This window comes from Protopterus annectens, chromosome 10.part0 (genome assembly GCF_019279795.1).
Source record: "Protopterus annectens isolate FY-2018-M chromosome 10.part0, PAN1.0, whole genome shotgun sequence".
NCBI classification, from domain to species: domain Eukaryota; kingdom Metazoa; phylum Chordata; order Ceratodontiformes; family Protopteridae; genus Protopterus; species Protopterus annectens.
Window position 1 is genome coordinate 995,190,035 of NC_056744.1, and position 25,273 is coordinate 995,215,307.

At 37.4% G+C, this 25,273-nt stretch overlaps 1 protein-coding gene across 1 annotated transcript in view; it reads right to left on the minus strand.

The window, feature by feature from the left end:
• The window catches only part of LOC122813440 (AP-1 complex subunit mu-2-like), a 1,149,616-nt gene that overhangs the window by 254,936 nt on the left and 869,407 nt on the right, over window positions 1–25,273 (minus strand). The window contains exon 9 of the mRNA XM_044085755.1: window positions 14,808–14,966. Coding sequence (XP_043941690.1) covers window positions 14,808–14,966 — 159 coding nt within the window. The remainder of the gene's footprint in view (window positions 1–14,807; window positions 14,967–25,273) is intronic.

Below are 25,273 nucleotides of genomic sequence, written 5' to 3' on the forward strand. Positions count from 1 at the left end.
ATCTACACTCCCCTTTTCCCACTTTTGTACATGGAGTCAGGGTGTCACGTCAACACTGACAATCATCTAGAGTCAAGGTTTACACTGCCGTGTGGCTAGTCCTGCTGCAGTAGTTCATACACACCACACATTCACACTCGCACCCACACCTATGGCCAATTTAGTGTGTCCAAGCCACCTACTGATCCTGTTCTCCCAATTCTCCCACTTCTCCAGCCTACATTATTCTCTTTCTCAACAAATTATCTTGTGCACAAAAATAAAAATCAGCATATTACTCACTGATTTTTTTTTTGTTTTTATAATCAAATTGGACACTTGTTGACACTTGCTCATTATATCTGCTTATTTTCCCATGACTACAACCATACTAAGCTAAAAGTGAAACTACATGACACATTAACTCTCCACCACACTGCTCCCATGACCTTCTGCAAATCCAAAAAAACATTCCTACTCTCCTGTGCCCTCTTTTCCCCTTGCAATCTTGCTTTATAAAATACATTTTCCCTAACAGTGATGTGCGTGTAGCTAAACGAGGTGCTTATTTGCTTTTAGCTGCAGTAAATGTTTGTAACCTAAACGAATGTAAGACTGTCCAGTGAGTAGCCCAACAAGGCCATTGTTTGGTTATATCTGATATCATTTTGAAACTAAACTAGCTTAGAACTATCTCCATTAACTTCATTGTGAGTAGCCATTGTGGTACTTGTCTTCTGTTATCTAATGTAACAATGAAAACTAAGCAAATGTAGGACTGTTTTCCTCATCCTCATTATACTGTAATATTGTCCTTTATTACATTTATACTGTCTACTCAGCTGTATAATGGTACCTGTAGAATTGGCTGCACTGACAATGTTACCTAATGGTTGTCTGCAAAGGCTAACCTTTAATACTGTCCAAAGGCAAAGACTCAGCTGAAATATTGTTATTTTTGTACTGGGCAATATGCTGGATGCTACACTATATGTTTAACTTTTCTTGGTGAACTGTGTCCTTTTTTCCCCCTTCTACTGTAGTATAGATATTTTCAAAGCCTATTTACTACTACAATTATCTTTAGAGTGAGTTGTTCATTTTTTTAGATTGAGTGCTGCAGTCTAAGTACAACACTATTGTTTTTTGACTAATCCATAATGTATTATATGTAAACAGTCAGCGTGATGCTCAGTTTCAATGATGTACACTGGAATGACTACAATAGCTTGCTGCTACCAAATGTAAACTGTTTTGCTGACCTTTACTACAAAAACCCACAATCCAATATATTTAAAAATATGCTGCTGAGATACTGCATAGTGTTACTCTGTGCACTGCTGTACACTGCTGTTTTAATAGGAATGTTGGTCTCATTGCATGGTTAAAGGTTTGTATTTTGTACAGACAAGATGTCTTATTGACTGGTTACTACTACTGAATTTGTTTCACTCCTGGCCTGTCTACTGCTGACTTGCTCATAACTGTTCTATTCTTTCCTTGTCCTTAGCATTACCTCTGTTATCGTCGTCCTGTCTCACCTTCTCCTCCTACTCATTTCCTCACCTTGATAATTTCTTGTGACTTTTCCTTCTCGGCCCCTAACTATCTATCTGTTCTTACTTCTTCCCTAGGTTAAGGACCTACATACATTCTAACACCAACTGCCTCTCTACTCCTGGCCAAAAGTAATCAGCCTCTTTCCAAGATGTGGACCCCTGCAAGCAGATACTGCTCTCAGCTTACTATTGTATGTCTAATATGAATTGCTGACTTACATATTTAATGTACACACAAAAAAGACACCAAGGAGCCACAGGCAGCCACAGGCAGCAAAAATAGTTCAAACACAATTGTGTATGAATAGGTTCAAAGCACGTCACTTGCAATTGAGGAAATGTTTGAAGCAAACTGCTGAACAGAAGAACACTTCCACAAACCACTTTAACGTTTTAATTCAAATCTCGTTTTCGTCCACAACTTCATCAGAAATAATGAATACCCAACAATCCCCTCCTATATACAACCATCAATTAAAAAAGTATATACGTCAATTGGTTCAATTAAAAGTTGTTAAACAAATCAAAATGAACAACAAGCAAATAAAATGTGCAATTAACATTCAAAATGAATACAAAAAATATCTAAAAGAACCATGGTTAAAATACTCTCATTGTATTCGTGTTTTCCCAACTCAAAGTGCAAAATGCAACCATTAACAAAGCATGGTTTCTGTTACCAAAGCAAAAGTACATTTAGTTATGTTGTAGGATGTATAAATGAATAAATACATAGCAAAAGGATTTCCAATTTTATCTCCAATTTTATAGTTTAGCTGCTCTCAATTTAAGTATTGGTGCCAGGGAGACCATGTCATTAAGACCTGGGAGCTTAGTTGACTCTAACACAATTTGCCAAAATGCTCCCTGTATTCAACTCTACTCTCCCACATACCACCCCGAGGATCACTCTCTACCACTTCCAAAACAAAAAATTGGAATTTAGCCCTAGTACAATGGCAAGAATGTTTATAAAGTGCATTACTATCTTTCTTTGTTCTGATCTCATATAGGTGCTCATAAATTCGTTGTTTGAGCTTTCTTTCACTCTTTCCTATATAAAATGAGCCGCAAGCCATGCACACTGCTAAATAAATAATACCATTCGTGTTGCAATTGACAAAGGAATTTAAATACAGCCTCTTGTGCCTTGCACTCAAAAAGTAACTCTCTCCAACCAACAGGTTTGAACAATATTTACATGCATCACATTTAAATAAACCTTTCTTATTAGAGGACTTTTTGGACTTTAAACCCATATAACCATTTTCCAAATGTTTTTTTATTGTTCTTCCTTTTCTATAAACAAATTTCAATTTATCAGAAAAAATGTTGTTTAAATCCGAGATTTTTGAAAAATTCTCCCATTCCCTATCCATAATTTTTCTGATAAGGGCTGATTGTCCATCAAAAGTGGTTACCATACTGTTGGTGTAAGTGTCTAGAACTTGAGGCTTACTAGGTGAACCCAATTAGCATAACTAGTACCCAGAATCGGAGCAAATCTAGAATTCCTGCCCAAACACACTTCTTTGTAAACTTCATCAATAAGGTCATTAGGGTGACCCCTATTCAAAAACTGAACCCTTAACCACTCACCCTCTTTAAAAAACTGTTCATCTTCGGAGGACATTCTACTGATTCTTGCCAACTGTCCTTTGAGCACCGCTCTTTTTTGAGAAAAGGGGTGGGAGCTTGTAAAATGGAGGTAGGAATTCGAGAAGGTTTCTTTCCTAAATATTTTTGAAACAAAGTGTTTGTCTTTTTTAGTAATAGTAATATCTAAGTAGTTCAAGGTATCATTGTCAAACTTATAGGTAAAATCCAAAAAGATTGTAGTACCACAAAGGTAGTTGACCATGCCAACAAAAGAAGCTTCATCTCCTCTCCATAGAAAACAAAGGTCGTCTAGGAACCTACCATAAAGAAACCATTTCTCCTTGTAGATAGAATTCAGCAAGAAATTGTTCTCCCAATATGCCATGATGATATTTGCATATGTGGGAGCACAAGGAGCCCCCATTGCTACACCTCTCACCTGTTTGTAATATTCACCAGCAAAGAAAATAAAGTTGTATTTTAATACAATTTCCATGAGGACCAACACTGTTCTAAATTCATTATTAGTGAGCCCATTGTAATCAATGAGCATTTCTTCAAGCTATTCCAACCCAATATCACGGGGTATGTTTGTAAAAAGGTCCATTACATCCATTGTTCCAAAAGGAAGTTCATCGGAACACAAGGAATGGTCTAATTTTCTAAGTAGGTCCCAGGAATCCTTAAGAATATTCTGGTTATTAGAGACCAATTTTTTAATTTTTGTGTCCATGTATTTAGCCAGGGGTGCAGTGACAGAGCTCTCTGCAGCCACAATTGCTCTTAATGGTGGATCATTAACATCTTTGTGAATTTTTGGAATACCAAAGATCACTGGTACTCTTGGCTTATCAACATTAAGGTATCTATACGTGGCTTGGTCAATAACCCACAATCCAATATATTTAAAAATATGCTGCTGAGATACTGCATAGTGTTACTCTGTGCACTGCTGTACACTGCTGTTTTAATAGGAATGTTGGTCTCATTGCATGGTTAAAGGTTTGTATTTTGTATAGACAAGATGCCTTATTGAATGGTTACTACTACTGAATTTGTTTCACTCCTGGCCTGTCTACTGCTGACTTGCTCATAACTGTTCTATTCTTTCCTTGTCCTTAGCATTACCTCTGTTATCGTCGTCCTGTCTCACCTTCTCCTCCTACTCATTTCCTCACCTTGATAATTTCTTGTGACTTTTCCTTCTCGGCCCCTAACTATCTATCTGTTCTTACTTCTTCCCTAGGTTAAGGACCTACATACATTCTAACATCAACTGCCTCTCTACTCCTGGCCAAAAGTAATCAGCCTCTTTCCAAGACGTGGACCCCTGCAAGCAGATACTGCTCTCAGCTTTCTATTGTATGTCTAATATGAATTGCTGACTTACATATTTAATGTACCATACTTCCCCACAGCAGTGTCACACGTCACAACTCCCCATGTTCCTCTCCACCACATTTCCTCTCCACCACATCCCCCCTCTTTCCCTGCTTAAGATAATCATCCATACCCAATTCCTCTTAATTCTGTAGTTTTCTCTGTTCTCCTCCCTCCTGCACCATTCATACACTGTATCTATCTTATCACCTTGTTCCCTCTACTGTATTCAACTCACACTAGACCCTATCCCTCTATTCTCCAGTGTACATGCTTTATACTTTATTCTCTTACTCAAAAAATTATCTTGTAGCCCTACCCGTATACTCATTACTCTCTCTCTGACTGAAATTTTCTGTTCAACACCTGCACTCAGCTACTCCAGCATATACTAAAAATCAGACTGCATAGCTTCCCTTTTTCAATCACATTGGTGACATTAGTGCACAAAAATAAACATCAGCATACTAATCACTGATTTATTTTTATTTTTCTAATCAAACAGGACACTTGACACTGGCTCAACCTGCTCTGCTTTGGAGCACTCGGCTTCCCTACACTACCCCCAATTCCCAACCACCCCACTACCTGTACATTTATTTTCAATAAGCCCAAAACCCTAGTTTCACTCAACTAATCCAATCTCAGCTAGCAACTTACATCTCTCCTGATCCTACCTTCATACTCCTTTCTTTCATTCCCCTATAACCAACCCACTATTCCCCTCCTACTACACACCCTCCAGTTTTAAACTACTCTTCCAATTTCTACATAAAATGTTACTCTTACAGTGCACTATTCTCCTAACTCTCTCTATCTTAACAAAACTAGCATTTTATCAGTGCAAGCTTAACTTCTATACCCAGTCACAATCTCCCACACTCTGCCCAACCAGCTACAATTAAAACCCTTTATGTTCAGGATATCCCCAACTATATTCAACTGCTCACATATAGAACTTGCTTGGTTTTTTGTATTCCAACAACAATCAAACTCACATATATCTGTACAATATGACAAATTTATATCCAAACACCTAAAAACATATCAGCCACCCCCAATGCAAAAATCATTTTCACCAGACTTAAAATCAACCCAAAGAAGCACTTAAATATAACCAGTGCCTATACCCCTGGCAGTAATATTAACAAATCAGAATCTATCCTACACTGGACAGTAAGTACTCTCCCCCAGGAAACATTCATAATGGGAGACTAACAAATTGGCTGTCCTGTAACTCATCACACCCAACTGAACATATCAACTTCCATGGTTTCACTCAAATGATTCAATCCATTACTAGAACAGACAAAAACATCAAAAAATGAGTCCATACTAGACTGGATCTTTACTAATTGACCAGAGCTATCTCAGGTGCCTCCCAGACACCCTTAGTGAACACCTCCCTACCTTCTTTGTCAGAAGCCAACTAAACCCAAAAAACTAACCCTTCCAAGAAATTCGTAACACAAAAAACTTTGACTATCAAGTCTTTGTAACCATACTCAATGTAACTGGAATCCACTCAAAACCCTTCCCTTAGATAATGCAGTAGATCACTTCAACACTACCTTCCTTAACACCCTAAATCAACTAGCCCCAACCACAACAATCAGAATCAAATTCAACTATGCCCCATGGCTCACCGCATAGACAAGATAACTTCTAAAACAAAGAGATAAAGCTTGGGACACATAGATTCACAATACAATGGCAAAAAATCAACAAAAATACATTGAACTAAGAAATAAAGCCAAAAAAACAAAAACAAAAAACAAATCAGGCTTGATAAAAAAATTACACCAACACTCAAACAAAATACAAAAATAATCCCCACAAGTTCTGGTCTGCCATCAATAAAATCCAGGCAAAATTGGTACCAATTACCCTTCAGCCAGTAACTTTTCTGGCAACATTGCCACACAAATTAATACATACTTCAAAGAATCTATCCTAGCCCTCACAAATAACTACTTCTCACCACCTCCAAACCTCTCCCCCATAACCAAGAATAACAATATCTTCTCCCTATAACCAATCCCAACAAAAACTATAAAAATTTGTAGGTGAACTCAAACCTACTACGCTTGCAACAGATAATTTACCTGATAAATTCCTCAGAACTGCAGCCATTTAATTACCAGTCTAATCAATTGGTCCATCTCAGAACTCCATATCCCCACCATCTGGAAAACATCATGTTATAATACCATCACTACATAAAGGAAGGAACTCTACAGAACTATCAAACTACCACCCTACTGCCATTTTATCACCTTTATCAAAAATCCTTGAAAATGCATATTTTCACAAATTCTAAATGATCTCTTAAACAGTAATACTCAGCATGGTTTTTGCCTTCATCACAGCACTACCACAGCCCTTATCAGCTTCACCAGCATCATTAGCCACCACCATAATGAAGGTAAACTTGTTTCTTCTATCTTTCTGGAACTCTCCAAGGCTTTCAACACCAATTTCCCCACAATAAACTATTACCTGCATTATCCAAACTTAATATGAGCTACTCCACTATTGCATTGTTCCAAGACTAATTATCATGTCACACTCAGGCAGTAAAATGGCAAAACAACCTATCTCCAATTCTGCTCATTACTTTAGGAGTTCCTCAAGGCTTTATACTTGGACTACTTATTTTTCCCATATTTACTAACAACCTTCATACTGCCACCTTACATGCCACCTTAGTCCAATATGCAGATGATTCAATCATAGTGTGTTCTGCCCCATCATTCCAGCAGCTTAAAAAAATAACACAATAATCCTTTACTGCAGTAGAAACCTGGCTATCTAATTCATAGCTCATACCTAACCCAAATAAAACCAAACTGATGTTGTTTTACCACACCAAAACCACTGTTCCCACCACCACATTCACAATTACTTCAAGAAACAATACCTATATTACACCAGTCACCCTCTAAGTGCTACCACTGATCAAAACATGAAATCTGATTTACACATTGCCCAAACTATAAAGAAGGTACATAAAAAAAACAGAACTCTATACAGGTGTAAAATATCCCTTATCAATAACACTAAGACTATTACTGCTAGAACCCATCTACTCTCACCACTTCTCGATGCTTCCCCCATTCTCACTAACCCTGATAAATCAGCCTTAACTAAATTAAACAGCTGTTACAACAAAACAGCAAAATTCGCAACCAGTCGTGCCTATTGATCTCATCACTGCCAGGCCCTTAAACAAGTATCTTGGTTAGAACTACCAAATTTGCTCACCCTTAACCATCTTACAATGGCCCACTAAATAATTCATCCACCTGAAAAAACACCAGCCCTGCAGGACCTATTAAACCACTACTCAAACAAATGTACACTAAGATCGAGTAACAAATCATAATCACCATAACCAGAAGTAAAAACAGTGCTGGAGACTCCCTATATCCCAACTACACTGCCAAAACCTGGAACAATTTGCCCCTTAATATTAGGAACACAACCAACAAATTAACCTTTAAAAACCTTCTCAAAACCCACTTAATTATTCATGGATTTGTACATGTTCAGAACCAGGCTAAACAACCCAACTCAATTACCTAGCAACCTAACTAAACCTACATCAACTTACATGTTATTTTTACTTGGCACTGTCACCTCTATATTCCCATAGTCCAGCCATATTATTCTAACAGTATTTATTTTTACTTAATCTAATTCAATTCAAACTTGCCCTTAACCCACTATCAATATTTTATTGTATTCTTACCTACTCTTTGTAATACCTCACTATGACTAGCAACAAAAAATTGCTTTGTGACTATTTTTAAATTAACCATTTCTTCTACTATTTCTTGTAATGTGTGTTATATTGTGGAGCTTTTCTCCCCGGGCCTCCACTGAAAATGGGCTACTGGTCCAGTCGGACTTTACCAGTAAACAAATGTAAAATAAATAAATACTGCATGTCTTTGGAATGTAGGAGAAAACTGCAACATCTGGAGGAAACCCACGTGAACACAGGGAGGCCATGCAGATTCTTCAAAGAAGGCACCCCAGCTAAGAATTGAACCAGAAAACCTCTTGCTGTGAGGTGACAACACTATCCGGAAAAAAAAAATACAGTGAATGCTGGAATCCAAAAGAGCAAAGGGTCTAACTGGATCTTACAAAAAAAAAAAAAAAAAAAAAAAAAATAAAATCGGGTCTATAGCACATTGTTGAACTTTTAAAAGTTCGAACGTAATATGGTCGAAACCATATGATCGAACTTTTAAAAGTTCAAACGTTTCAATGGATATCTCCATACAGTGCATAATGGGAAGATTTCCCTTTCTGCACTGTACTGCGATCTCGGAGTTGGTATATTTAAAGACCGGGTGGTGTAGGTGATGCAGGGGGGCTTGCCCCCCTGCTTAAAAGTTTGATCATATGGTGTCGACCATATGATGTTCAAACTTTTAAAAGTTCAATTATGTAATATAGTCTCACTAAAATCTACTTAAATACTAAATACACACTGCGGTAGTTCACATTATATTAAACGTTTTGCAATAATTTCAGAAAGACTGAGTGGACTAAAAGTACTTCAAAGTTCTCTCAAAAGGCAACTTCAGCGTACTACTTACAATAATAATTTGAAAGTTATTAGAATGGATAATATATAATTTTCAAACATTTTGAAATATAAAATGCAAAAATAAGTTAAATCAGTTGGAAATGAACATTCTTAATAAATATCTTATAGAAAAATGTAGGCAGCGTACATAAAAAGATTAATAGGTGTGAGGGGTTTGAATGAATTAAAAAAACTTAGATTTTAAATTCTCAGAACAATACAGTATGTGACCTGAATTATATAAATTCTTACCTAATAAAACCATTAACATTAACATAGGATATTTAATTATATTATAAATAATGAGAATATATCATCCCATAAATAGTTTTTAGCTGTTCATGCTTTAAAATAGGACAGTAGTCTTTTCTATGTAATTCTCAGATGCCCATCTCTTTGCTAAAAACTAATCACAAACCATTTATAATGATTTTGGAAGTATCAATTATGCCAAACATGAGTCATAAAGGTCAGTTTGGCCTCAGGTTCAATAAACACACTCAGGTCATAATCAAACAAATCCTATTTTCAATCACATTACTTTTTTTTGTTCCTTCCCTTCGGAAAAATTTTTTGACACTTTGTCCAGTTTGCCATTCCCATCACCAGGTCTACCAACTACCTTACCAACTCCCCTGAACTTTGTTAGGGATGGGCTGGCACAGAGCTTAAGGGTGTCATTGGGGGGTCTGCATAACTATTTCCATTGGGTGGGTATTTTATGACCTACCCATTACCCGTCCCTCCTCTGCATTCGCAAACCTCATCTGAGGGTACTCCCCTCATTTGACTACACCTTCCACAGGAAGCATCATCATTGGACACCCCTTCTTCCCAGAATTGGTCCACCTGTTTTTCCTGCCAGCACCTCAAACACTTGAGACACTAAATGAACCAGTTAGGGCTTTATCCTCCTATATCAAGGTGCTTTGTGTACACAAAAATATACCACAACTTAATTTAGAGCCTGAGAAGGCAACTGATTCACTAGACTGGGTTTATCTGTTTAAAATTTTAGAAAAAAATTCCTCAGGAATTTATTCTAATTAAACAATTATAACTCACTAATGTATTTGAAAATTGGTCTGCTTTCTCTAGAAATACAAATTACAAAATTAAAAAAAAAGGATGCCCCGTATCTTCTTTATTTGTTACAACCATAGAACTACTTGTTAACTTAAGGGACGTGAGCCTTCTGAATCTAAAATCTTACCATTCTCATACTGGTTGTCGGAGCTTCAGAACAGCTTGGTCTGTTAAGTCCCAACTCCAAACACTCTCCAAGCTCCCCCCTCCAGTCTCAATTTTCATCTCCTCTTACTGGCAGATATATTTATAAGTTTGCCCCTTTATTAACAGCCTCACATTTCTCCTCTGCAGCTTACTTTTACCAATTTTCAACTGCATTCTCTGTTCCGATACTGGCAATGCCTTCTTCAAAATTCCTTACAGCAGTTTACTTTGTTTTTTTTTCAAATGGCAAGATTCGGGCATAGTCGATTTCCAACCTTGCCACCTATACCTCACAGCCCACTGTAGAAATAAATCCTCTTCAGCAGTTCTAGCCTGCATAGTCCTATTGTCATATTTTCATTATTGAGGGCTCTGCAAAACAGAATCTGCTGAAAAAGAATGATAAACCTCTCTTCACAAGTAATCTTCAGAATTCTTTATTACATGTTCTGAAATGGTTAAGAGACAGCTAATATCTGAATGAGAAAATAAAATGTAATGCAATGTGTTCTTAAAAAAGATATGATTTTACATCTTCTCAAGTCCTGCAGACTGCATACAGAATGCTATAATACAGACTTACCTTAGAACACACTCAAAATGAAACCTGCTGTTTTGGTTTCATAACTAATAAAATGCAACAAAGACTAGCTGCCCCTACTGCATCAAAAATTATCTCTTGTCTTCTTTTACACTAAAACCACTGAAAGCCATCCTCCTCTCAAAATTAATCCATGAAGTTCTTGCCATCATGATATCTTGACAGGAGATATACATTGAACTTCAAAAGGCCTATTGCTTGAGATGTATATTTTGATATAAACTCCAAGGCTAGTAGCCACTGCTGTACATCTACATCAATAAAAACTATTTCCTGGATGAATCTCTAACAAACACTCATTTAATTAACTATTTTCACAAAAAAACTAGGACAGAGCAGCTCTGAGGAGACCTTAGTGATGTGTTAGCTGGCACATACCTCTAAGAGAGCACTGACCACATGCTTCTACCATGTCAAGCTTGAAACTGCCAGAACAATAGATTTGGTTACATGCTACATACTACATAAAACCTAACCACATATCAGAGCCCCCATTCCAAATCTGCACTTAAAAGGCACACAACATAGATTTATTTAAGCTTCACAGCTGCTCATTCTGTTCTGTTTTGCCACTTGCTGTTAAAATAAAATTCTTATTTACTCCAATGTGTTTTGCTTCACAATATGCTGAAGTCTAATGATTGCAGATACACTGCCAGGGCCTTTTCATATCACTCTATCTTACTCATTAGGTTTCATTACATGTAACAAGAGTCTGAACGGAATCATACACACGTGCAAGTTCACTACACTGATGACCAGCAACATTCACACCGGCACTATTCATTGCCATGTGAGCACTACTGTCCTGTTATCATTTGCATTGCATGAACGTGTTGGATACAGTGTTGGGTACAGAGTCAATTAAATATATTTGTACATTGCATGCTTTAGGTGAAGTTTATGGTTTATTTTTTTCAATGTTTATGCACAGCTGTACTGTGACACTGTCTTAGGTTCTTGCATTTACCTGTCTGGCACAGTGTTAAGCATGTTAACTGTGCAAGCAAGCCTTCTTCCTTTAGGATTTAACCTTCAAGTTCACAGTTGTGCTACATCAAACTGGTTGTTTGCATCACTGAAGAGTTTCTCTCCATGTGTTTCCTCTGTGAATGAGCTCTGCTCACCAATGCTTAAGCAGTCTTATCAGTAAATAAACAAGTATAAAATATATACCACCTGCATTCCTCAATGCTACTTCTTTCCTTCACATCATTGGCTTTGTGTACATGTCACATCTTTCTTCACACAAGCTTTTAAGAGGTATCAGTTTCACAAGAATTGTATTCCAAGGCAACTAAACAAAAAAATCTAACTGTTTAAGGAACCTTCAAGTGGCTGGTAAAAACAGGGATCTCCCCGTACACTGCAACGTAAGTGCACCTGTTCTTTAGGCATGGCACTGCCTAAAACTTTGACGCAACTGAAACAGAATATTAAACAGCAAATCACACCAACTGGGCCTCGACTCAGAGGAACAAGTGTATAATCCAACAGGAACAAAGTTAATAAAATTCCTCCACATGACTCAGCGACTTAAAAATAATTGCTTTATTAGTAAATGTAAGCTATTTTGCGTTCTGATCCGAATGCTTCCTCAGACTTTAATAAAATCACTTTAAACAACTACTACTAATACAGAGGGTAGTCATTAAAGACAAACTATAGAATGTCTAGCTTAATTACGACATCATCATTCTATGTACCCCCCATCAAGTTGATAATAATGCTGGAACTATAAACTGAAGACTACTGAAAGCCAAAGTTCTCATGTTCAATATCATAACATTTAAAACAGGAAAACATTCAAATGACTTGCAAAAAAATATATATTTACAGTTCATGCTAAAAATGCACTCGTACATGAATAACTATATCCACTTATAACAAAACATCAAATTCTAAAATGAATAGTAACAACTCCAAACCATACATACTGTATAAAAAGGTATGCAAGATATCATCTCAAATTCTTGGTCAAAGCCTTCATGCTAGTGTACTTTAATGGCTCAATTTTCAGCTGAACAACAAACCTTAATCATGTTTCATTTCATGGACAAAGAACACAAACTTTTGAAATCAAAATATTCATTGAGACACTTCATACTTAAATCAACTTTAAAAACAGAAGCATTAACTAAGCTCTAACTTCAAAGATGTTCAACAATGCAGTGTTAGCCACTTCCTATTTTAATAAACTACGCATTCTACATATGACATAACAATTCATAATAGCATATATTAACAACATCTACCTTAGTAGGCCCTGGTGTTGCCACTGATGAAAATCAAGACGTAAAGGAGCTCCACTGGTCATTGAACCTGTATTTATAGTTTTCAACCTCCCTCTAGTGGTAAACTACTGCATTCAAAAACTTTACGTTAAACAGAGAAGCTGCAAGCTTAAAAATTATATGTTTTCAATAAATCAAGGAATTGTCTAGTCTCTACTTGATATGCAATGTTGTTGTACCACATATCATTAATAAATCTTTTTATATAAAAACTTATTGTAGATCCAGTCAATATCTGCATAAAATCAAAACAAACAGATATTTAACTATAGCATATACAAACTCCATAAATAAGCAGAGAATAAGAATGTTGTTGTTTGTCTTTTCGGCTTTTTCCGGTTAGAGGTCGCCACAGCAGAACTCCGGTCCACTAATGATTGGCAGTAGATTTTTTTTTATGGTGCCAAGTTGCCAGCCCAATGCCCAACCTTCAACAAAGGCACGCCCATTCACGCATGTCTTTCGAACGCCAGTTGACTGCGGGAAGGACAAGCAGCCTTCACACAGATGGCATTCCAGCCGAGAATCAAACAGGAGAACCTCTTGCTGTGAGGCAACAATGCTACCGCTGCACCGCAGCAGAGAATAAGAATGCAGTCTGTAATATAATTCAGAACTACTAAAAATAAAAATAAAATAAGTAAAATGGCCAAGTATGCAATGCATCTCCAAAAATAACAAGATATATAAAAGATAAATAAAAATAAAATAAAATAATAATGCAGCTATACAGCATCCCAAGTCTCCATGTAACCATCTAGTATATAAAAGTGTGTCCTGCCACTACAGTACTATAGATCTCTACTAATCAACCTTAGAGTGTCTAAACAAATTCATCTCTCAGGTGTTAAATATATATATATATATATATATATATATATATATATATATATATATATATATATATATATATATATATATATATATATATATATATATAGTATAAACTGCAATAAACAGCACCTAGTGTCTAAGGGGCCTGTTCTTCAAAAAAGGTTTCAAGGAAACTGTGTCATTGAGACCATAACCTTTGTTGACTTGTAAACTAATTATCCATTTCTGTTCCTGTGCTTCTGTAACATTTCTGATATCTGCCTTCCTCAAATCATATGATGTAAAGCCTAACACTAAAAATTTAAACCAATGTGTAGGTCTGCTTGTTGGACATGTTTTGCTGTAGACAAGGTGACATTGTCTTTGCTGATCTTGTATATATGCTCTCTAATTCGTTCCCTTAAAGTCCTGTTTGTTTTCCCCACATACAATTTTGTGCATGTGGCACAACTGGCCAAATATACTAAGTCTCTGGATGAACAATTGGCTATTATATTTATGGTATACACCTGTGCTGTGGATGGATGTGCAAATACATTGGTACTAGCCATCTAATTACAGTAGTTCCAAGTAACCGAAAGCGCTTACTTTTATTAATAAAGGAATTATTTTTAAGCCGCCAAGTCGTGTGGAGGAATTTTATTAACTTTGAAACAGAATATTGACTGCCTTCTGTACTAGTAGCCATTACCAAGAGCTTTAATTGAGAAATTCTTCATCAGGCTTACCGGAAAAGTCTTGATTGCCCACAGAACCACATTCTTTTCAGGGACCCACTTTGCAGACCCATGGCTGGTTTTAAATTTTGGTGAATCTGCATCACTTGGGACTGGAACAGCGATCTCCACATTATTAGCTGTTGACCGTTGTTTGAATTGACTTTTTGCCTAGACAAAGAAATATGCAAAGAAAATGGTTAAAACAATCATTTTCATCCACTCAGCTACTTCTGATTATAATGGCACAAAACAGTATAAAGCAGATTCCCCACACCTTTCATGCCACAAAGAGTTTAATTTCAACAAATTTTCATAGTCAGTAACATTGTATACATCTTGTATTGAGAGAAGCATTACACCCACGGCAATTAAGGACATACAATGTTTGTCATATAAAATAACTTCACACAACTCGGGATCTCACAGATACAGTTGGCATACCACCCCCCCACAAAGAAGAGTAACCTTTTTTCTTTGTGTGCTTATACAGAATACATGCATTCTTGTGCAGCTTGTCTATAGTATTCATTGAATTATATAACCATATACTGACTGCTCCATAACCCAGTGCGCACAACACAACACATACTATCAGCATCTACTCAAGCACATACATACACAATGCAAATTTCTGAAACCATACACACACAAGCAAGCAAACGTGCAACACAAAACACTATCACCCACTCACAGGCACACTTTCACACTGAATAACCCAGAACACTGCACTGACTATCTGCAGGGTAATGTGCCTGACCAGCACAAATGAAAGGATGTGCTCCACTCATTTATAAACATCCTTTCCATGCAGTTTGTTTCTGTTCACATTGGCTAATCAAGTTTTACTCTATCTGCAGCTGCTGGCAGCTCTGAAAGATGTTTGTGGCTGAACTGTTTTTAATAGAGCTTTTTTTTTTTGAGAGCTGTGTTTTTGCTGAGATCAACATTCAGTGGAGTAAAGGAAATTCTCCTTTTTTCTGACTGTGTAATCTTGGGAGCTGGTATATACATGTACCAGTGTGTGGGGTGAAGTGGCTTGCCTTCTCCCCCAAAAAAAAACTGTTTTGAATGCTTTTCCTTTTGCTTTATAGGTGCTGGTGAGTTTTATGAAACTCTATTCTACAGTTTCTGTATCGTCATATCAGTATTCAATGTAGTGTTACTGGTACAACTGATATATAGATAACATTTAATCCTAACAGCCAAGACTGACAAAGGGGAGTGGTAAAACCTCTTCTGAGTCAAAGTAATAGATATTTTACAACCATTCTGTCTGTTTTTTTTTTCTGGTACCTCATTAAGCATTTATTACCATTCCACCTGTACCATCAAGTAACAGAAACATGTTCCATTCACTCAAAATTATTCTATTCAGTGAAAGTACATACAGAAAACTCATAAGAAAACTGTGCACACGTCAAGCAAAAACAGAAATGGAACCAAATTAAAATAAAAACTGTGGGCAACATGCAGCTCACTGACAAGATTCTTTCCTCACAGCTGCAGGGTCCAGGATTCAGTCCTGACCTCTGATCACTCCTTTTCATGTTCTCCCCACATTTGCAAGATTTATTTCTCTCCTGGTATACCAATTTCTTCCCACCTCTTAGAACATGTTAGGATGGCTATACTAAAATGTGCACGTATATATATATATATATATATATATATACACACACACACACACACACACATATATATATATATATATATATATATATACACACACACACACACACACACACATGTATGTATGCACATGTACATGTATTATACAGATATATATATATATATATATATATATATATATGTATATATATATATATATATATATATATATATATATATACACACACACACACACACGCACACACACACAAACAATATATACACATAACACACACAGCTAGATAGATATCTATGTGGATGTACTTCAGTAGATCGAATCACCATAACATCGAAACTCAAAGAAGAGACAAAAACATTGCAAAAAGATGTCTATGAATTAAAAAAAAAACAAAAGTCTGAAACAATGAATCAAGTAATGCGCATGTCTGGAAGTAATCGGAGAATTTGAATGGACATCGTGCTAAACTAAGAAAGACATCTTCTTCAGTGTAACATAATATGAAAGAGAAAAAAATTTCATGTTTACGGTACAGCGAGGATCGGGAAATTATTAGTTTTCCCCACTATACTGTGATCGTTGGCTTGCCCCCCTGCAAAAATGTTGGAAAAGTTGCATTGTTTTGTTTGTGTGTATTAATATATAGATTTGTTTGTGTTTTGCACAATGTCCACTCAAATCCTCTGGTGACTTCTGGACAAGGACATTAGTTGATTTGTTGTTTAAAACATTTGGCTTTTTTTTTTCCCAGATGTGAATTTGCAAAGTTTTCGTCTCATCTTTATGTGTTTCGGTGTTATGGTATTTGAGTCTACTGAAGTAGATCCATATATATATATATATATATATATATATATATATATATATATATATATATATTTATTTACTTAACATTTGTTTACCAGGATGATCCGGCTGGACAGCTAGTGTCAATTTTTAGCGGAGTCCTGGGGAGAAAAGCTCCAAACAGTTACACAGTATGAACAATGTCAAATAAAAACAAAAGGCACTCAAGATTACAAAGTTTAGGATACAATATTAATTGTGACTTGTTTAGCCAATTTTCTATTTCAGTGAAGGATTGTTGGGTTTTGTGTTGGATGACTTGAATGTTGTTTGCAGAGCAGATCAGAGTTGTATCATCAGAATATTGGACTACTTTGGCTTTTGTAGTAGCAGAGTGAAATTGATTTATAAAGATGTTAAACAGGAGGGGGCCACGGATGGAGCCTTGGGGTTCACTGACTGTGACAGTTAGTAGAGGGATAGGGAGTTAAGCCATTTAACAAATTGTTGGTGGTTGTCTAGATATCCTTTGAACCAAAGCAGGGTGGGGCAGTCAAGGTTGAGATCTGAGAGGTAGGTTAGGAGTTTATTGTTGGAAACTGTATCGAAAGCTTTGGATAAGTCAAGAAAGGTGGCAGACACAAGATTACCTTGGTTCATGTATGTGCTTATGATGTTGGTAAGGTTAATTAGGGCTGTGATGGTGCTGTGGAATGGGTGGAAGCCACGTTGTGAGTTGGATAGGAGGTTGTTGGAGAGAAGGTGGGTGAGGAGTTGATGGTGAACGCATCTTTCTAGGATTTTGGATAGGGGTGAGAGGATTGCGATGGGTCAATAGTTAGAGAGATCAGTGGAGGGACAACCCTTGTGGAGGGAAATAATAAAACAGGATTTTCATAAGGGTGCGAAGGTGTGCTCAGTGATAGATCTATTTATTAGCAGTGTGATGGGGTAGGCTATGGCCCCAGATGCTAGTTGGAGGTATTCGGCAAGAAGATTGTTGACAGCGAGGGTGGTTGGTTTAAGTTTTGTTAAGAGTTTTTAGATGCTACATATTGGTATTGGTTTTAGTGAGAAGGGGATAGTGTTATTTTGGGGTTCAGGAGGTTGGGGGAGGTTGCTGGGGTTTGTATTATTTATGAGTTTAAGTATAGAGGAGGTGAAATAGTCGTTGAAACTAGAGGATATGTGTATGTTTGAACCATCAGTATTAGGTGGGAATGTGGTTGCTTTACCAGGTTGGAGGATGTTGTTTACTGCGGCCCAGAATTTTTGAGGGCTGTTACTATGGGGGTTTGTAGGGAAGTGTAGTCTTTCAGCTTGTCTGTCTTAACTTGTTTCTTTTCTTTATTTCTAAGTTCAAGGAAGGCTTGCCTAGTTGTGAGTGTTTTATGCTGATGCCAGATTTTCCAGGCCTTGTCCCTCTCTTTTAGTAAAGCCCTTGTTGTGCTTTGTAGCCATGGGGCAGGGTTGCTGCGTATTCTAATTGTTTTGATTGGGGCTAGTTGGTTGAGAATTTCTAGAAATGTGGAGTTAAAAGTATTCTACTACATTGTCAAGTGGGAGGGTTTTGATGGGAGACCAGTTACAGGATTCTAAGGCTTCTAGGAAGTGGTCTGTAGGGAAGATTTTGTGGGCACAGGTTTGTAGTAGGGTGTGGGAGTTAACTGATTTAAGTTTGTGCCGAAGGATGAAAGTGGGATTGTGATCACTTAGAGAATCAGGCAGTGTTCCACATTGATGGGCAGTGTTGGGCTGATTTGTGAGGAGCCAGTCTAGTATGGATTCCCTTTCTGTGGACTTGTCAATGCGCGTGGGTGACTGAATGAATTTTATGCATATGTGTGTGTGTGTGTGTGTGTGTGTGTGTGTGTGTGTGTGTGTGTGTGTATATATATATATATATATATATATATATATAGATATACACACATATATATGGGTACTCTTCAGAAACCCGAAAGCTCACTTACCCGACTTTCAAAAGACCGAGGAGAAAACAAAACTCCAGAGGACCAACCGCTCGGAACATTTCACTACTGGTAATTACCGCTTGGCCAGCATGTTGACCTTTGCCCCTTATCTCCACAGCAGTGTGATCTCGGAGTTGGCATATTTAGTTGGGGGGGTGTAGGGGCGCAGTCGTCCACATAGGGGGTGTGTGGGGCAAAGCCTGCCACATGGGTGGGTTTTCGTTGCTTCGGTTTTAGTTTGTTTGCTGGGTTGGCCAAGCAGTTACTTAACTGTAGTGAAATGTCAGTGATCCGAGTGGTTGGTCTTCTGGAGTTTTGTTTTTTTCATCTCGGTCTTTTGAAAGTCAGGTAAATGAGCTTTTGGGTTTCTGAAGTAGCCCCATAGATAGATATTATACACATATATATGGGCATAATAAATTTAATCAAAATACCCAAACATTGGCAACACAAGTGTCAACATGCTTCTATGCATGCATCATGCAATAACCTCAGTGCATGTAAAAATTAAAAAAAAATAAATATTTTTGCAGGGGGTGTTGTGCCTTCAAAACCCCTGCTAAAGATATAAACTAACTCACAGATACATATACATATATAAACACACATATATTATACATTTATAAGGTGATGACATCCTCCTGTGGGAATTCAGCACCTCTCACCTTGCCCTTCAATCAAATCTTCAGCATAAATTCACTGACTCCAAAATAATACACTACTGCTCAACTATAAAAAAAAAAAAAAAACATGTAATGATTTGTACTACTCTACAACAGCTTGACCCCAATTCATGTCTCCTACAGTATGACTCTAAAGATAACCATATTCCTAATGTCAGCAAAGGTATCTCGGACTAACTCTGGACCCTACACTCATTTTCAACTACACATTGACATTACAGCTAAAGTCTCTGTCATCTCAAGCTTTGCTATTATATCTCCCACCTTCTCTCTCCTTCTGCATGTTCAGCTATTATTAGAAATGCATTAATACCACAATTGGAATAGGCATCACCAGTCCTACTCTTGCACTCCTCCTGGAAAAATCACAAACTACAAACGGTAGAAAATAAAACACACAGATTTGTACTCCTGGCTATGCCACTGTAATTTAAGTAACTTCAGCAGCACCCCCCCCCATCACAAACTTGGCCTAATTTCTCCTCAGTACGGCTCTTATGTTCAAATTATACATCTTGGTTATTGCCCTCGTCTACTCCCGGTCAAAGAACCTGACTACAATCTCCAGGGTTTAAACATCTGTAAACAGAAACTCTGTTGTCCCTATTTAGTATACTTTAAGATGCAAGGCATTTTACTACATCTTAGCTACTCATGGTGTCTGCTTCTACCACTTTACGTTTGTACTTATTTTGCTACTGTACATCTGTTATGTACTTACTTGTAGCTATATATGTACCTGTTTAGCCACAGTTAGTATGTGTAATTTATTATTCCTTCAGGTACATGGGCTCACCTGGTTAATGCATGGGGAAAAAAATTATATATTACTCTTTCCGCACAGATCTTGGCTGTAAAGGACTCAAGAAGTACCTGTTCATTTATCCAGCTAACAAATTAATAAAACTTGAAATTAAATTGAAAAATATAAAATAAAACAGCAGCCAACTAGTCTACGAGACAACAGCAATGTAAGTGAAAACTAGCCTTAGCAGAATATATACTAAAGCATTCTAAAGAAACACACCACTTCCCTATAAAATGATTCCCATAACTGCAAGTCCTGGAATTGGGAAAAAAACAGCAAAGCTAAAGAGAGGACAACAAATACTGCCAGTTGTGGTTTTTCTTTAAAGTCGGTTTTTGCATGCCCCCTGCACTCCCCAACATGGGGAGCAGCACACCCACATCCCTGCTATTTATACACACATCAACATACCTAGCAGAAAACAGAATCACCCCCAGACAGAGTAATCTGAGACTTGGCCTATGTTAAATCCTCATTTGTACACATTCAGTCTTACTTTATGGGGATTCATACTTCCTACTCCTGGAATTTAAAAATGTTACCCTATAAAAAAACAACAACATCCTTACCCAGCAACTAAAAATTAACAAAAATATTCAGAGAAACATAAAAATGTATACCAAATTACATTTCAAAGTGACCATGAGACATCTCATTCCCAAAAACCTATATATTCAAAGTAAACCCATTTCAAAAGACCAACTACACTACTAAAATACCTACTAGAAATTAATATAAAATAGCAAACCAAAACAAAAATAAATACAGAAAATGTTTATTAATAGAATAAGTTGGGGGGGGGGAGCTGCTGTATCATAAAAGAAATATGCTGCTTTGTAAGAGAAGGAAAAGCATTTCACACTTAGTAACCTTGTCCTTAAACCTGCAACACATGACATTTAATTAATTTAACAAAAATCACTCACATATTCCATATATAAATTATACTCTCATGACACAGTAAAAATTTCAGCACACTGTCTTACAAAATTCAAACCAGGGAAGTGACTAGTGTTTTGTCCATTTAAAGTACATCTGCAAATAATGGTATCCTGTTTCACAGATTCCAACAGCAATGTACTTTAAAATTTTCCATACAGAAGGCATTTTGCTTGCTGGGTGATCTGATGCCATGTGATCCCTTACATTTGGCTTTTGTCTGCTGCCCATACTCCTCCCATCTTCCTCCTGCATTCACAGAAACAAAGATGGAGGCTGTGAACAGACTGTGGAGCTGATTGGCTTTGGGAAGTACCGTGAATGGTATTAAATGTTACAATTTAGATAGAAGTGTTACTATAGAAACAGGAATATAACTTACTGTGGTCAGATGGATCGGATAGTCTATGTTGCACCACTTGGATTGAGGTCTAGGAAGGAACAGGTATTGTACATGTATACTGTTGGAAATCACTACAGGTATGTAACTAAGCTGGTAGAATACAGAATGTGGGACATGCAACGTACTGCACCGTGAACTGTGTATTCTGTAGTTGTAACCACTGTTGTGGTATTTCTCCTACATATACCTTTGGCCATCTGCTGGCATTAGAAACATGCTTTTCACTTGTTTGTTAGATAATGTATTACTTGATGGCCATCTTGACAAGACAGTGTATATTGTGAGATGTTTAATCATGACCTGTTCTGTGGAGTTATAATAGTACTGGGGGTTATTAGATGTTGGAGCATGGGTTGCGGGAAACAAGACAGAAGAATGGGGGGAAAAGAAAGCTATCTGTGTTACAGCTATTTGACAGAAACAGCATTATTTGGATTTTTCAACAAGATGATTTTAAATCCAAATTCTTTGCCCTGATTGACACTAGTGACCCTGAAGTTTGTATCCACAGATAAAGGAGGGATTGTTGCATTACGGTTTAATCTGAGTATGTCTAAGAGAGCACAGTAGCACATTGGATAGCATTGTCACTTTACAGCAAGAGGTTCCCTGGTTTGATTATCGTCTGGGGTGCTTTCTGTGCAGAGTTTGCATGTCCTTCCTATGTTCACATGGGTTTCTTCCAGGTGCCCCAGTTCCCTCCCACATGCCAAAGACATGCAGTAAGTGGATTGGCCATTGGTGTGAGTGTGTGATGTGGAAGAACTACCATGGCAGGCCTAGCCATTCCATGGTATAGTAGACGTTGGCTCTAGATGACTGTCACTTCTGAAGAGACACTCTGACACCATGTGCAAAAAAATGGGAACAAGGAGTTGTGGATGGATATCTAAGACACCACTATTTGCCTGTGATTGAAATTGAAACTGGACTAGACTGGATTAATCTGCTAGCTATTAGGAGTTAAACACAGATTCAGGAGTCTAAAAAGGAAGGAACTTAGTACAAGTTATGTCGATTTTTGAGTGGCAGCTATTTTGTTTTATCTAAAACTGAATGTAGTGCTGGGGGGGGGGGGGGCTACAGATTGCATCTGAAGTTGCCTGCAGGAAGTTGAGAGGATGTTACAATGGGTAAAATATTCAAAATGGGACAGTAAAACTCATTTGTTTACAGCACTCCCAGCTTCTGGAAAGAGAACATGCAAGATGATTGATGACCAAAAATAGTTGACCCCTGATTCTGGCGTTATTTGGCTCTATGTGGCATTCAAAGGTCAGTGATTATTCAAACCAATCAGTCAAGGTATTTATGTAGATATGCTTTGTTAGAGGAGAACCATTTGAATCACTGATGGCCCATCCTGGGCAAAATTAACTGAGATTTTATTAGGCTCCATCAATTCATGTTCTACGTTTATGAGTACTGAAGTCTACATTATTGTTGAGAATCCAGGATGAGACTTTTAAAAGTCCAGCTGACTTATCTTTTGATGGTGGAGTGAGAATGTCAGGATGGAAGATGACTATCTCCAACAGAAAAAAGTGCTCTGAACTTGGGGTAATCAGCTGATAGCCTGTTGATACAAACAAAGATGATTATGGCACCAAATGCTTTGTATAGAAGTTGGGAAGTCAGTTACTTCATATCTAAGGTCACAAGAGGCTACGATAATCTGAGAAAACTGTGGCTGCCCAAGTCAAAAGTTTTTGAGGTCAAAAATGTCACCCCTTGAAAAGTTACTCTCAAGGACCATAACCTGTTAAGGCCAAAGGATGTCATGGTGCCTCTTCCTGTTCAGAACTGATGGTATTACCTTCAGGGTTTATTCTGTTTTTAAATCCAGGCAGAACTGGTTGTAAGCATTTTTCTTCAGTAAACCATGAAGAACGGGAGTAGTGATACAAGCCCAAAATCAAAGCTTGAGTTTTTTTTATTATTAGAATTATTTTTTTTTTGCATTTTTTTGAAAGAGGCCAAAGACAGCATTTTTTCTTTGTTTGTAATGTCTGAGAAAGCATTTTATGTGATTTATAAGTTAAAATGTGAGGATGGGATGAATTCTGTCATCTTTGCACATTTTAATAAATTAGTTGTAGAGATGGTCTAAAACACAAAGTCTGGTTGGAATTTTTTCAGTTGTGTCAGTTTTTGTGGGGTTTGATTTTAAGTAAAAGGAGAAAGGCAAGATGAGACTGGGTAAAAGTAGTAGGGGCTGGACAATGAGGTGAAGTGAGCAGGACAGAGTAGTCGTTCCTTCCCATTTCCTACAGTTTCTGATATAACCATATCCTATTATCAGCTTGTCTTTTCTAATGAAGAGGTCAAACTCCATAAACCTCTACTCATGCAGCAGTTTCTCTACTGCTGTAACATTCATAGTTGCCATCCTATGTACCTTTGCTGCACTGTTACTTTCTCTATGCAAGGCCACCAGAAATCAAGCCTCAAGTCTCATTAGATCCTTCCCCAGGCTTACCCCTTCAAGTGACATTATCCCTTCCTACTTTGGGTGCCATCAACAAAGAGGCTCATTCAGGATTTTACACCTTTGTATGTAGTCAAGATATAAACATAAAACATTAGGCTGGACCTAGAACTCCTCCCTGGCCTGCACAATCCCACTTACTAACTTTTTAACTTCTGAGAGCTCCCCCATAACTAAAAACTCAAACTATGGCATGGCACTGAGCAACAGGCATTACTGAAATCGAAATAAATCATGAACATAGTGTTGCCTCTATCCACCCTCCCTATACACCCATCTCAAAACTGAAAGAATCTGCCTTCTGGGAGTCCATACTGAAATTCAATAGGCTAGTCATCCTCTTCAATGAATGCTGTAAGCCTGGACTTCAGGACTCGTGCCTCCTCTGCAGACTACTGAAGTCATGCTCAGTGGCTGCTAGTTCCATAGGTTCTCTTTGCTCCACCACTTGCTCAACTCCAGCGTTCTGGAACTACATCATCCTTAAGGGATTACTTAATGATTCCTGCCATAGGTTTAGCTAAAACACCCTCTGTCTTTTTTGGAACTCAGGTAGGATCCTATCTGGTCCCTGTAGCTTATCCTGTTTTAGTATGCCAAATATCCTCTTTACTTTGGCATTCACTGCACCTCATCCATCCATTCATCCATCCACTCCCTTTAAATGCACTACTCTTCCAGAATGATCGACTCTTTCCTGCTCCTACAGAAACCTGATCATTTCTAATTTTCCTGCTCCAAGTTTGTGTTTCTGCCCTCGCCAGGCTA